The sequence below is a fragment of the Molothrus aeneus genome, chromosome 3 (genome assembly GCF_037042795.1).
Source record: "Molothrus aeneus isolate 106 chromosome 3, BPBGC_Maene_1.0, whole genome shotgun sequence".
Classification (NCBI taxonomy): domain Eukaryota; kingdom Metazoa; phylum Chordata; class Aves; order Passeriformes; family Icteridae; genus Molothrus; species Molothrus aeneus.
In genome coordinates this window covers 5,948,877-5,964,398 of record NC_089648.1, presented here as the reverse complement: position 1 = coordinate 5,964,398, position 15,522 = coordinate 5,948,877, and the positions used below count along the sequence as shown (strand labels likewise).

Here is a 15,522-nt window from a genome sequence, read left to right as displayed (position 1 = left end):
TGAGTGAGCAGCTGCCTGGTACACAGCTGCCAGCTGGAGCTAAACCACCAGACTTGGTCAGCATGAGAGAACTCAAACCAGCACTGGTTGTTCACAGGGAGCCTCTCCCAATTGCTCTGACAATATCTGGTATTGACTGAATCTAAAGGAGGATGTCCATATAGGAAACTCACCTTTCCACACCTGCTCAGGATGTGTACAGGACAGCCATTCTGTCAGACAACAACAGCTGATGTGATAATTTTTCCTTGACTGAAATGCAATTCACAATGCCCTAGCTGAGGGAATAGGATGGATTCCCAGGCAAAGGCACTTGTCTTTGCTCTTTAAAGTTCTGTAATCTTCCAGGAGAAAAGGTCACTATTACTTTGCTGATACCCATTGCAAAAAGATCTTTGGAGGGAAAAGCCAGCCACACCTGAAACTGCTCTTCTTCCAGCTGGACTATATGCAAGTGTAGTACAAAATATTTTCTACTACACCCTATCTGCACTTTTCCAGGGAAGAGGCATGCCTCTTGCTGTCAAATGAGTCAGAAAACCCCAAAATGCTGCTCTAACACCCACATCCTCCTGCTGTGAAAGTGCTGAAAGGTTGATCCTAACCATGAACCAACACTGACAGCGATCCATTAAAGGGACAGACCTGACATCTGAGGACACGAGCCCAAGAAGTACAAAAACACAGGGTATAAGATCCATCACCTGACAGCTCAAGTCTATTTTATTCTACCATCATTTTCCTTTCTCCTGCTTAGGCAAACTTGTGTCATCTATCCATCAGAGAGTAGTGATCTCTGGTCACACTTAGTGTCCTGTTACAGCTTGGTACATGTCTCTTGGAGACATCATCTCAAGGACTCAAAGCTGTAATTAAACTGCCACTCAGCATGACATTTCCTTTATTTCTCCGTGGGTCTGATACTGGTGACAAATTCAAATGGCCTTTGGTATAGTTCTTAATATTTCAGACTAATACATCCAGATAAATCAACATATAGACATCTCTGAAGCTGAGATGCTTGGAGAATTTGCTGTCTGGAATAGGTCTCCAAGTCAAGCTAGAAGTGGCAAGCTTCAGATGCCAGACTTTTGTGGGGAGTTCCCTTTTGGAGGCTTCTTGCCCAAGCTGCACCTGCAAGAAACTGAAGGCAAAAAGGCAATTCACAGCTTCAGTCAAATGCCCTACTGTGAAAGAGCTGTTTGTGGTTTGTACTGCTTGAATTCTGTCTGGAAACATCTCCTTCCATTTCAGTCTCAAGGATGGCTTTTTGGTATCATTAGGACACAATTCTTTTAAGCTGGAATAGAATATAGGAGCATGTAGGTTCAAAGGCAGCTTTGGAAATCTCTAATCCAACCATCTGCTCAAAGCAGAGCTAATTAAAAGGCAAATCATATTTGTCATTCAGCCAGTCTTTGGAAATCCCCAAGGATGGAAATTCCACAGCTTTTCTAAGTACCTGTTTTTTATATAAGAATCCACACTCTGAATTTTCCACCCCCCTGCTGGATTTAGTCACAATTTCCCTTGCTGCCTCTATTCTCCCCACAACTGTCCCTTGAGGCAGTGAAAGAGCAATCAGATCCCCTCTTTGACTTCTCTACTCTAGGACAAACAAATCCAGCTCCCTCTGCATCTCATCAGTCCACTTCCATCCCTCTGTAGCTCTCCCTCTTAGTGGCAAATGTTATTTTTCCACTGCACTATGTAGAAAGTATTTGCCTTTTCCTTTTAATTTTTAAAAAATGTGTGGTTGCTATGTTACAACATGTACATGGCTAAACCACAAAGGCACTGCTGGAGAGAGTTTGTTGGAACAACCTCCTACCACTTTCCCACTCTGATGCACTATCAACAGGACCAGGCACTCAGATAAGACTGCACAGATCTGCTTATAAAATGTTGCTTCCATCACTGTCTTTAATGTACAGAGAAAACCACTGTGATAAAAAAAAAGCAACACAGAATCAAGTTGCTTCAGTTCTGTTGTGTTAGTCTGAGTTACTCACATATAGGCTGACAGCAAACACTGAATGGGAGGAAGAACCCTATGTTAGATGAATATTAAAGAAAGAGATAATAATGGCCAAGGCCTATATAAGTCTGCAAGAAATCAAAGGGGTTGGTGTACACCATTGAACTATCAGTGCAGGCTCTTAGACCTTGGCATGCTGTGCCAAAATTCTGCCACATTTGGAGTACCTCAAAATTTTTGTGTCTGAATGAAAGCCCAAAGTACTGTGTTGTTTGGGAGGAACTATCTGGTGTGGAGTTCAGGATTATTTTGGACAGGATGGTGGAAGGAGATGAAGGAACTCTTGAGGTTTTGAAGAACTGTACAGTCCAGCCTCTTTTTCCTGGTTCTAGGAAAGGTATTCCTGAGCTGTTGGGTACACAAGACAGAGAGTACTTTAGACCTGATTAACACAAGAGATCTGATAATCAGGATGCCTTGTCAAGAACAGAGTTTTGAAGATTGAATCAAGACTGGCTGACAGGAAAAAAAGATTGAATCAACTTCTACAAGCAAGAGATGTTGCAAAATGTGTAAGTTTGTTCTGTGATGATTAACCCAATCATTGTAGTAAAAAATTACTAGCCTTCCTAGAACAGTATATAAGCATATGTAGTCCACAATAAATTTGCATTCTGATCACCAGTCTTGCCCATCTCTCTCCCTCACCAATACTCAGACAGATATAAACACATTCATGGAAATGTTAAAAAATCTAAATGCCAATCTATAGTGCCATGCATCACAAAGTAACAAAGACAGGCTCCCACCTGATAGTCTGGCTTGGTGAAGTAGTCTAGGCTTGCAATGTGATCCAGGAAAAGGTGGAACTCTGAAGGCATGTGTTTTAGCAGCATTCGGTGTTCATACTTTTCTTTTATCATGCCAACCTGCTCCTGGAAAAAAACCAATACAAACAAACAAACAAAAACATTTCAGAGCCAAGAATCTCTTCCATTGCTTCACATTTATAAAGATTTATTATTCCTGGAATACAGACTCTTCCTAGACCCTGCACAGTGTCTACACACTCCTCCTGTTTGCTGTTCAAGGCACAAGGATCTTGAGCACTGTAGGCAGAGGTGAAAGGGGAGTCTTGAGTCAGAAGCTTGCCACACAGGTGACCTATTTCTTTCCAGGGATTTTATTCTTTAGCACAAAGTATTTCCAAGACAACATGAACACCTGTTTAACTTTCTAATTTCAAATCCCATTTGGCTTGTTTGGCACAGCAAGGCATTTCCCTCCTGTCTTTCTAAAGGCTCTTTTTATTTGTCAAAAGGACAGCTCAGTCTTTGCACTTGTATTGTTTACTTTGCAAGAAAAAAAGTAAAAACCATGTGATCAAATATGATTAACAATATTCCTCAAAAAATGTCTGATTACTCAAAATAAGAGAAGCCCACCCTGTGTATCAGAACACACAAAAGCAGGTTGGCAGCTTGCAGCAAGACCTGATGAAAAGGAGGTTCTGGCTTGACTCCAGAAAAAAAGCTGCACTGAGCTGCAGGAGGAATAATAAAGAGTCATACTAATTAAAATGTAGCATCCTCTTTTAAGCACAGACACCAGTTTTCCTACCTTATCTTTGATCTTTCTCCATGGAAGCTGACCAACAGCAAACTCCACCAACATGTAAAAGAGGGACCACAGATCATCGTGTCTGCCCATCTCCTGGAGAAAAAGAGAGACCAAGACTGAGGAGCAAAGTTCCCCATGGCTGAGGGGTCCAGGTGTACTCTCCAGATGAGCTACCTCATTTTAAAGGGCAGGAAGAGAGGTCATACTTCCCAGTCAATGATTAAAAAAGCCAAATTAAAGGCTAAAGATTCATATTTACTAACAGGACATGCAATAACCTAGATTAAAAAAAAAACCCAAACTGTATATACAACACATTTATTATTATTATTTTTAAGCCTAAATATAATTCAAATCCGTTCAAGAGTTTTTGCAAAAGCCTCACCATCATGCACCACAACAATTTACAGATTTATAACATTTCCACATACAACTCTCCTCCTGGGTTAGTGAATGGGAAATGGAAACATGGGGATAAAGGCTGAAATTGTCAAAGCACATGAACTCATTTTTGGTGCTCAGTGCCTTCCAATGTCTAGGATATGATTTCTCAAAATAGCCTGCATTATACAGCAATTTTTGTGTCTAAATATACATTCAGCTGATGCCAGCTACAGCTGGGCCTACTCAGCTCTTGCAAAAATTATACCTCAGGTTTTCTGTGTCTCTTAAGAAAGAGAAAGAATTTATGATGGCATTCAGCTGCCCTCCCCACATCACACTTTCCACCTTTTGCAGACAATAACTTGCTCCTTCCCTAAAAAAACCTGACATTTCTTTGTATGTCACAGATAATCCTACAATTTCATTCCAAGTTAATGCCAGAAACCTGGAGGTAATGCAGGAGGGCTGACAGTTTCCATCTGGCAGCAGAAACGCAGAACTTAGAGCCATAGAAGATGCTGAGTTGGAAGTGATCCATCAGGACCATCAGTCCAACTCCTGGCCCTGTGCAGGACACCCCAAGAACCACACCCTATGCCTGAGAGTATTGTCCAAACTTACTGTTTATTGTCTGCAAAGGAACACTACTGAAATAGGAGAGAGGAGTGTTTTGAGAAGAATGTTAGATGAGCCTCTAGAAGCATTCATAATGAAACAGGCCAGACACTATCTAAATAATGGTTCAGGAAAAAAAACCCCAGCTTTCACCAGGTAGCTCTTCTCCTGATGGTATGATGGTAATATTAAAAATTACAGATCAAGAATGGATTTGGGGACCTGGCACTTGGTAATTCCTGGCCAAGTTCTGCTAGAAACTAGCAGCAAGCAGCCTGGAACTTAACCAGATTTCCCCTTCAGTATGGCTTATTGCCCTCAAAAAGTGTCTGGTAATACAATAATTACAATTTTAAAGTCTGCCAACTATAGAGGACCCAATAAGCGAAGCATAATTTTGATTTTACAGTCAACACCCTTAACTACCTAATGGAAATCTCCTGATATACTAACTTCCACAGATAACAAAGCAGAACTCTCACCTCTTGCTCCTTTACTCCTGAAAACAGGTCTCAGAGGGGGAATTATCTTACTGGTATAACTCCTTATAACTCCAAAATACTCACCCTGTTTTTGTGTGCATTTACGGAGGCATAGCGGACGGTTCCTCGGAAACCGGCAACGTTGCGAGGCTGGAGGGAGGCAAGAGAAATATCTCAGAAACAGAGTGGATGACTGAATCCCCTGTGCAGCTAACTGCTGAGAACTTCTTGCCTAAATTGCTATTTTGGATGCACCCAAGGAATAGGAGGCTCTTAATGCCTCCTTGTGCTCTAGCAGCTACACAGAGAGCGTTCTCTGATTCTGCATATCGAGGAAAGCTCACCCTACAGAGAAGGCAAGGTGGTTACAGTGCTGTGTTAGAACAGTAACAGTCCAGGCATAGAGAGAGGAACACTAAGCAGGGTCAGATTTTCCTTTTTAAACTGCAGGTCAAGGGAAAAACTAGTAAAGAAGTGCAAAACTGAGTCATGAGTAACATGAGCTAAGCAGAGGCCAAAGATGGCCTGGTCAGGATGGAAATGGGGATCACCTACTCTGACAGATGACCACTGCTGTAAGCATCTTCTGTAAGACTTCAACAAATTGTGAACCTCTGACTTTCAGAGTTCTTGCTTTTTTCCAGATTCTTCCCAGTGTATCCTATCTTTATTTTCTCCTTCCCCGATTCTCTTTTTCATGTCCTTGGGAATTAAAGGCTTGATACAGTGGGTGTAGAAAGACAGTCCTCCTGTGACTTATTTGTCCCATCTGGAGGCTTTCTCTGCTTTGGGGGCTGAGCAACTGTTCCAACTCTTTCTACTGCTGCCTCCACAAGAACATTAGACCATGTGAGTTCACTTATGCAGATGTCATTCTGAAAACACTTGCATTTAAATAATGACATCCACCAAATTCTCTTAGTTGAACTAGAAGCGCCAGAGTTAACAAGACTTAACAGCAGTGCTTTCAAAATTCTTACAGTCAACCAGGTTCAGACTTCTTCCATCATAAGGCTAAGCTTGAGCAAAGAGGTAAACATATTCAAAATGAAGTTCCTACTCCAGCAGAAAGTGAGCATATTATAACAAGTTAATTGAGTAACTTGTCCCACAGAGATCAGTGGATTCAGGTTTGTTCTTTCAGCTGTGCCTGTACTTCCAGAACTAGGCCTAAAACTCTGTACTTTTATTCTAGGGCACCCTTCTGTCACTTTAAATATGTACAATTCAGTTGCTTCCTTTGGGGTACAGGGAAGTTGCTCTGAATTTGAATATTCTCAGAAAGAATAAAATTTCAAATATTTTTTTAACAAGTTCACCAACACCATGTAACATATCCACACCTGTACAGTGTACAATGCAGCTCTTAAGTTATAATGACTCTAAGCAAAAAAAAAGCTGTAAGTCTATATTACAACTTGTGTGCTAATCAAATACTCCCCAAAGATACCCCATATGCACATCCCATGCACTTAATCCAGCATTTAATCTTGCACTACAGCAGCTTGAGCTATAAGATACTTATTTAGCAGCAAGTAATAGTAGAGATATTATATTTGTGATCATGTACCTCATTGCTCTCAGAACAATGCAATTCAGGATTCTCACTGACAAACAACTGCAAAATAGAATTCCACAGGATTCACTGATGTGAGTTCCTGAAAAGCAGAATATTGGCCACTGGAATATAGCCATCACCATAAATTTGCTCTACACTTTCAAAAGAAAGAAGATATTCCTCTTTTCCATTATGAATGGAAGATAGTGTGTTTGGATACTTTTCATGAGCCGTAAGGTTATATCAAGAACGATTCTAACATGTAACCTGTAATGTTTTCAGAACAAAAATTATTCAATTTTTGCAGTCCATGCAAGTGCTGAACCAAGTAGCTCATGTGCTGGCTTCAGTATGCCAGCAACGTCTCTAAAAATTGTTTTAGATCAATACTTACTATTTCTGGCAGACAGGCTATCTATGCAGTCTTTATTTAGATCTGTTCTGAAACCAATGCCAGGCAGTTTGCAAGCATTGGTAGCAAACCTCTCCTCTCTCAGAAGCAAAGCAAAGCAAATCCCGGCTTTTGGTGCAGGTCTTTAACCTTGCATCTGTCCCAACATGACCTGCTGCTCCCCAGCAGTCCCACACCTGAACCCAGAGGGTTTTTCCTCCACTCCTCTCTCTTGTGGGACCTCAGGGAAGGGAGAGTTCTGCAACTGGGCAAAACTTTGCAGTTGCTTTGACAGGACCTTTAGAGTCCTTTGAACAAAACAGATGCTAACTGTGTAACAGTGTCTTTTGCTCATAAAGGTTGCACCTCTTTTAACCATATCTGCCTGTCCTGCCAGTCACAAGGAATTGTCACTGCAATCAAGTATTTCCCAGGCTGTAGAGATACCTTGTTTTCCATTCAAACAAACAACTCCTCCCTGAGCATTTGTTGTGGCACATGCTGCAGACCCAACTATTATTGACTTTTCTTCGGAATTCATAAACATTAATTTTCCAGATTTCTTTACACACTTCATTTCTTCCAGTTAATAAACTTCATCCCACCACTGCACTGGTCAGCAGTGGGAAAGAGCCTGGATACAGCATCCTTTTTGTCCAGACCAGTCCACAGTTGAGACGGAATTGAAATTGCAACACTTAGGAGCTTCAGACAATGGAGACATATATAATCCAAGTGATTTGAATCCCCAAAATTATGAATATATAATAAGCTAGCAAAGTGAAATATAATTTTAAACCATAGGTGATTCTTTTTTACCACATCAGTGTTAATATAAAAAATGTTATAAAGCACATCTCTTCTTTCACTGAGATTGTGTGTACCACAAAGCTAAAGTACTTTACTACACAGTGCTGCACTGTGTAAGAAACTTGGTTTAACATGAGTTTCAGCTCAGGACAATGTGTTAGAACACCACCACAGAGCAAAACCTATACTCTGTGTTCCTTTCACTGCATTAGCAATGTAGACCACCTCACAGACAGAGACAGAAGTAGGTAACAAAATCCTGTATGAAGTGGAAGTGTTTTCCAAACTGTGCTCTTATACACCCATCATTCTCCAGGTTAAACACTCAGGACCATTTGTATTTCAAGTGCCAGCAGTGTCCCCCTCATGACTCATATGAAGTCTGTCTTTCCTGCACACTCCCCTTTAATTTGAGGAGTGCTCATATTTTCTCATTAATGTGAATCCCTGCTCCTCACACCATGTTCATTCATAGAGACTAAAATTATTCCTTTTTTGCCTCATCAGCAAAAGGAAACTCGATATTTTGAATGTGCCTTCCTAAAAACTTGTATTTGGATGCCAGTACTTTCCTCCTGCTGTTTCTTGTGACTGTGGTGCTCTCACGACCATGACCATTGGTTCCTCCCCAGCTTTCTGGAAGCCTTGCAGACACCTCATGAGATGCACAACATTTGCCCCTGGCAGGCCTGCTGTCATCTAGGATATTAACCCATTTCTCCTGGAATCAGGAAAAGGACTTTCAGCAATAAGAATGTGAAAAAAAAGTTAGCACAGTTTGAAGAGAAGGTGGTAATGAGAGAGGAGATGCCACAGATCATGGAAAGCATTTGGAGATATTTCTTGGATAGAAATGACTTGTGTTGAAAGGTTGTGGTAAGAAGGAAAAGTGAAAGAAAGCTTAGCTGAACTAAAAGGAAGCATTCCTGTGACCTCTAGGAACCTCCTGCTTCTTCAGACAGGTTCATGAAGGAGATGCCTCTCCACCTCTTCTGGTGGGGAGAAAATCCACACCTCTTTTATGCATTTTGACTTCTTAATTTAAACAGCAGCATTTTGTGGAATCATTAATGACTGCATTATATTTTATGTCCACAGGGAGTCAGAAATGACTAGAGGAAGCTGGAGACAGAAAAGTAAAATGAGAAAACTCCCCTCCCTTTGTCTCTGAAACCACGGAATTGACAAAATCAGTCTGGCACCACCCAAATATCTGCCAGCTCCTCAGAGAGAACCCCAAGTGTTTTAGGCCTTTGCATCACATTTAGGTAGCTGTCACAATCCTGCTGAAAAACAAACAGATCATGAGGGGAAAAAAGAAAACCAGGTGTAATTTGGACTTCCATATATAACAAAAGCACAAACCAAAATGAAAACCCAGAAGCATGGTGATGGCTCACTCACAACTCATAGCAGAGATGGTTACGAGCAGCGGATGGGAAGCCAACGCATCAAACACAGCCTCAAAAGAAGAGCCCAAAAGAACTGTAAAACAGAGAGAAACCCAAAGAAAAACATGATAAAAAAAACCAACAAAATGAGAAAAAATTAAACAGAAATAAATTAAAAAACATTCAATATTGTATCCCAACAGAAACCTGTGTCTTGTTTAGCTGTTGCCATCTCCCATCACCCTTCCCAGGGCTGTTGGCCCATCCTGTGCTGAGTTTCATTTAGACAGGAAACACATCAAGCCTTTCGTGAGCCTGTGTGATTTGTGAGTGCTCTGTAAGTGGTGAGAGGGGGCCCTCTAGGGAAAACCTTCCCCTGCCTGCATATCACACCTAATAACTGGAAAAATAAAGCTGAGAGCAGCCATGCAGACAGCCTTACCACAGAGGTCACTTGTATACTTCTACTGTGCTTTTCCTTCCTACAATTATCTGATGAGTGCTCATCCCTTCCTCCCCTAACCAAACTGATCTAACAGCCCACGAGGGGATTTGCTCCCTCATCTCTTGCCCTTTGCATCCAGAGCAAGTTCTAACATAGCACATAAGCTTCTAAAAATCAACAGCAACGTCCCCTTTCCTATTTGAATTGTTACGGGTTCTCACCCAAGATATTTGGTTTTTTTCTGCAACCACTACCTTGCTTTCTCACAATCAATCTCCATACAAACAGTGGCTTGCCAACTTTACAGGTTTCTCAGCTGCCCACTTCAGGCATGTTCCCTTTCCCTGGTGACTGCTGCTGTGCTCCACTGTCCGTGGGGGGATGCAGAACGGTGGTTTGGGAGAGAGCAGGATGAAACTCAGGGCTGCTTTTAGGTCACATGAGCAGTCATAGTATCTGTGAATGGCACAGCAGAGAAAACTGAGGGACATCCTCATCAGAGGCAAAAATTAATATTATAACATATTATATAACCTTAAAGCTTAATTCAGTGACCTGAGGAAAGACCTTGACTGAGAGATACTTATTCCAATAGAAATTAAGTAATCAAAAGCAATCCACACAATGGAGTTTCTTATTCGAGTCTTACTATTCCCTTTTCCTAACAATGTGCAAATCCTAAGAATTCCATAAATTTTGCATGAAATTTAGTTTTGAGAAAGCTATTTAAGTCTCCTGCTATTCTTTCCAAATCAAAAGACACAAAGCAGTTGAGTTAAAATGCCATCAATCCTACTTTACTTTAGGAGAGTTCAAAACTTCCAATGAATTCAACATCATTAAAGAACAAGGTATTTTGTCTTTTTAAATAGCATGCATCACATGATTACAGCACTTGAACTTGTGCTGAAGATGAGAATGTCTTTCTCACAGTAAAAACAAAGAACGAGTATTTTTTTTTAGTCAAAAGCTTATTTCAGTTGTAATCCTATTATTCAGTTATCATGATTTTTAACAAGAGAGCTTTGGCCTCAGAGCTGCACTTGTTTCTTACATGCAAGGTCCCATAAGGCAAAAAGCAGCACAGAATATCCCCACAGAAAGAACAGAGTGCTAAGTAAGAAAGAGAAGATTTTTCATCCACTGAAACAGACCAAGGGAACTACTGAAATGGAAATGTTTTGGAGTCACATCTCCTTTGGGATTTAGAGCTCAAAATGCTTTCCTGGAACCAGATGGAGATGATGACTCCTTTCTATCAAAAGGAAGAAGACAAAAGGCAGCTGTGGCAATCACTGAGATGCAGCACACTGAAGTTCAAACCTCCCTACATGTAAACCCCATCTCCTTCCTTCCAGAGTACACTCATCCCTAAGCCACAGGGTGCTTTGAGATGCAAGTTAAAAACACACAGGTTGGAAATGATATCTTTTGCATGGAATACATGAATAATTATTACCAAGAGGGAGGAAGAGTATGACCTGGCAGCAAATGCACTTACCTGACTGAGGGGAAATCTGACCTGCAATCCAACTCAAATCCAATATTCACTCGCCTAGGGAGCAAAGCCTCTGCTCCCTCATCATTGGCCACAGTAAGAGTTTTATATTCCTCCCTCCATTTTCCAGTGGGAAGAATAATCAGAGCTTCAAGTGGAATAGCATCAGCCAGAAGGAAATGACACATTCAGATGTAATGTAAACCCCCCTGCAGCTTGGTAGTAAAAGCACTCAGAGATGGAAAATGGGATCTCAGTCCCCTGCAGGTATACATAAAATTTGAGCCTGAGTTGTCCTTCCTTTTCCCCTCACCCCCTTAGCAGCTGCTGTGTAAAATAAAACCAACACCAACCTGATGTAGATGATCGGAGGTCACCCTGGCTGACCCTGGGCTTTACAATGAGGAGAGCAGAGAAACAGCCACATGTAGCAAGATAGCAGATTCCCTGCTTGCTAAGAGAGTTTCAAATCCATCACCTGGTCTGCTTTCCATACATGCAATTTCAACAGCATTGGATTCCTGTAACTGTGGCATTTTAAATCAGAACATAATCTCACTTCTCAAGTCCAAACTTGCTACTCCAGCAATTAAAGTAACAATGAGAACCATAACATAATTTCTGTGATGATTTGTTTTATAACTAACCTGTTCCCAGTGAAATTGCATTTCTACTATATATTAAATGTGCAGTGTTTTTAAGACTTAGGTCCATTCTTTTTCCTTTCCCTCATCTCTGAACAAATGTGACTGTGCTGTGTTTTCAGCCTATTCTGTGATTACCTTTTTACAATACAAAATTTGAGACAAAGATTATGTTCCCACCCTAGCTAATATAGTAATACAGCTCCACAAATCTGTTATTCTACTCCAAAATGTTCATTTCTTACGTAATACTACAGATTTACATGTATTTCAAGTACAAAGCAGGTATAAAGCTACTGGGCTTCTCTGTCTGAGTATCTGGGGTATTAGGATGTAGAAGTTCCTGTCCTCTGTGTTATTTTATAGCTCATTTTCCAGTGGGGGGGGGGGAAACTACTTAGTAGAAAAACATGCCATCATCTCCTCTTCTAATACCTTACTCACTGCAGCAAAGTTTATTTTTAACACTATGCCCAGACATTTGGAAAATAAATACCTTTTTCTCAATTAGCTGACACATTTCTTCAGCCTTCCTCACGCTCTTCTGCACAGGCTGTGCACTGTCCTGCCTACACCATCATCCCTGTGCCCACTGACTCCCTCGTGCATGTGCAGCCTCTCCAGCAAGGCACTGCAAACTACTGCAGTGCAGTCTGAGCCACAAGGAGATGGAGATCTAATCAATGGGCTGCAGCTGACTAAGCTAAAATGAAAGGCTTGCTGAGCAGAACAGTCCACTGTCATATCCTGCAACGGGAGAGAGGCTTCAGGGAAAACATAGCCTTTATTTTCAAATAAATAATTAAGATCAAGCTGCTAAAGCCTTGAACGCTTGCAATTCGTATTTGTGGAGCCACAGGGAATGTGTTTCTGAAGTCAGGGTATCACAGACAGAGCAAAGGCACAATGCCTTCTGTACTGCACGTGACAAAACAGGCAGAGCCAAGCAAGGATCAAGGAGTTCTTGTCCAAAACCTGACCTACATTAGCACAGAAGACCTTCATGACTCAGAACACCTCCATTACATAAGCATATGTTGTTCATCTTCTGCATAACAATGTTTATGTTCATTTCCCCCTTCAAGTTCACATTTTCTTCTCAGCCTTAGCTCTCCATATCAAACAGATTCTGCTCGTCCAGCTCTCTGCTATAAAAATTAATGCAAGATGAAAAATTTGACTTGTGCACATTCTAAAGAAGAGAATTCTACATATTTAAAAAACCCCAAATTTTCTCAGTTCATTCTCCAGTTGCTTAGTTCTGTTGTCTTAGCACTGACTACTGATACTGCTGCATGGCAAAGGTAGGTTGTACAACCAGGATGTCACAGTGAATAAAACTGCTCCTGTCTCTATCTGAACCACAGCAGAAGGTTGCATCTAGGGGAAATAACAGTTAAATCCTTAAAATAGATCACTGCATCCTGTAATATAAAATTTGTTATGAAAGGTCTTGGGATTCTCCACAAAATAGACTTTTTAGGTAGGAGGGAATAAAGGAAGGGGAGAAAATCAGGAAGAAAAAACTGTTCTCATTTCTCAGAAGAGTATCCTCAGCAACTGCAAGCACTTACTAACTAGTATTTTACAGACTTTAATAAAATTCCTTTCATTCATCTTGTGCATGTTATAATCACAATCTTTTCAATCCCACTTCATGCAAGTTTTTCATTACTGTCTTCTCAACACTGCTTAGATCTGCAACACCTTCTTTGAAAGTGGACAGGTGGTATCCCATGCATCAGTAACTGTTACCTCGTCTAGATTTGTACAAAGGCACTAAAAAGGTGGTGTAGTTTTCATCAGCCTATTCCAAAAGGACCATAACAATTGCAGCACTCAGGTAACCTGCCTCCAGTCCTAAAGGAGGTGCTTCTGGATATCCTACAGATAAGGTCACAGGGAGCTGGGCAGATTTATTCTGTTTCATCTGGCATGTAAAATACTGATTTTTAAAAAGCATAACGATGGTTCAGAATGAAAATTTGACACTCTCCTGAAGAACAAAATCAGCAGAAATATAACTAGCTGGGATAGACCTTTCTAATTAGGAAAGGTCTACACAGCTTTTCTAAGGGAAAGTAGCACATCACCAACAGTTTTCTCTGCAGCATTTGTGCATATAGGCAAGGGCAAGCTAGTCCATACAGTACAGCTGAGTTTTCAAAAACATCAGCCTCTCAAAAGGTCCACACTGCAAGAAATTGCACTGCAAAACACATTTCTCTCTCATTTGAGTGGTATCAACTATAGCTGTCCTCTAAAGAGGAAATAAACAAGCAGTTTTGAAATCAGCCAAATTCAGAACATGATTTCCTTTATATCAAAGTTTAACTGTGAGGCTGGTTCTTAATGTTTAACAAAAACTTTGGCATGAAAAGCATGAAAATTTTGATTTAATTTTCCCCCTCTCTTTATGGCATTTATAAGCAGCACAGTAAACTGATAACTAACAGAGCTGCAGCAGCTGTGACAGCACTTAAAGCAAGAGTGTGAGAGAGCCCAGGATGCTTCCTTACACACCTTCTGGTCTCGACCATCTTCTGTTTTATGGAGCAATGTAAGTTCCTGCAGACTGTTGCCCAGCAGACTTTGTAACACGTGGCAATGGGCAAGCAGTAGAGGGGTGAGACCACTCCTATGAAAGCAAATCTGTGCCACAACACCTCTTCTCCAAGGACTAGCATTTGTGCTAATATTAGCATGCCACACAAGGGAGATCAGTTTTGTTTTCCTAGAAGCACATGATAAATTCAGATTCAGAATAAATCTGGATTTAGTTACGTCAAGTGGGCCATTACTTCACAAATGCTGATCTATCAAGTTGAAGTGTCAAGTATTCATCCTCTGTAGAGATATAGAGATCAAATCCATAACACTCATCAAAGGCTCAGGAGAGTAACAGCTCCCTGTGTAAAAGCTGCTGGGACAGCCCTTGAAATGATCCCACTTCAAAGCTTTAAACATTCTCTAGAAAGTAAGAAGGCAAGAGGTAAGTTAAAAAAAAAACCCAAAACCCAACAAATCCACAGTATCCTAAAGACCTGGATCGTTATCTGCATTATTAGAAAGTCATTCAGAGTTTTTTTGAAAAGGTGATAATAAGATTGTGGCTCTGAATTTCAGAGGATATGAAAACAGCTGATACTTTATGAATAATACCATAAAAGTATGACAATGCTTCTGAAACTGTAGGAAACTGCAGAGAAAACCTACATGAGCAGAAACTTTCTGTTAACAAACTGAATATGACTGAAAGCAAAATCCAGACATGCTTCCGAAAAAAGGGAGTGAGCCCCTTCCCTCACCTGTCTTGTGTATTGTACCTCAGAACCAAACCACAGAAATACTAGGCTCAGGATTTTTCAGATAAATCTGAAAAATGTCTTCTCCATGGATAAATGAATGGAAAGAGAATGGAGAAAAAAGAATTTACCTTACTGGGTTGAAATAATCTCTTCAGTGAAACAAGTGATAAAGTTCTTATTAAAAAAAACCCAATGCAAAAACACCACAAAATGTTTCATCTCTCTTGCCTTCATACCACTCTTCCTCTCCATCTCCTTCCTAATCCTCAGTGCATTACTTGGGCAGCAATCACTCTGTGCTTCTCCAGACAAATGCCTTGGTCTGATAAGTGGGACTCAAAGTGGTATCAGGCAGCAGGGACACAAAAGGACCAAAGAGCCCAGTGACTATTGCATAA

At 40.8% G+C, this 15,522-nt stretch overlaps 1 protein-coding gene across 2 annotated transcripts in view; it reads right to left on the bottom strand.

Annotated features, from left to right (window-relative positions):
• Positions 1-15,522, bottom strand: part of TTBK1 (tau tubulin kinase 1) — a 105,306-nt gene that overhangs the window by 45,493 nt on the left and 44,291 nt on the right. For both annotated transcript variants that reach the window (XM_066546135.1, XM_066546136.1), the window contains 3 exons: positions 5,164-5,229; positions 3,599-3,691; positions 2,788-2,913 (listed from right to left, as the gene is read on the bottom strand). In XM_066546135.1, coding sequence (XP_066402232.1) covers positions 2,788-2,913; positions 3,599-3,691; positions 5,164-5,229 — 285 coding nt within the window. The remainder of the gene's footprint in view (positions 1-2,787; positions 2,914-3,598; positions 3,692-5,163; positions 5,230-15,522) is intronic.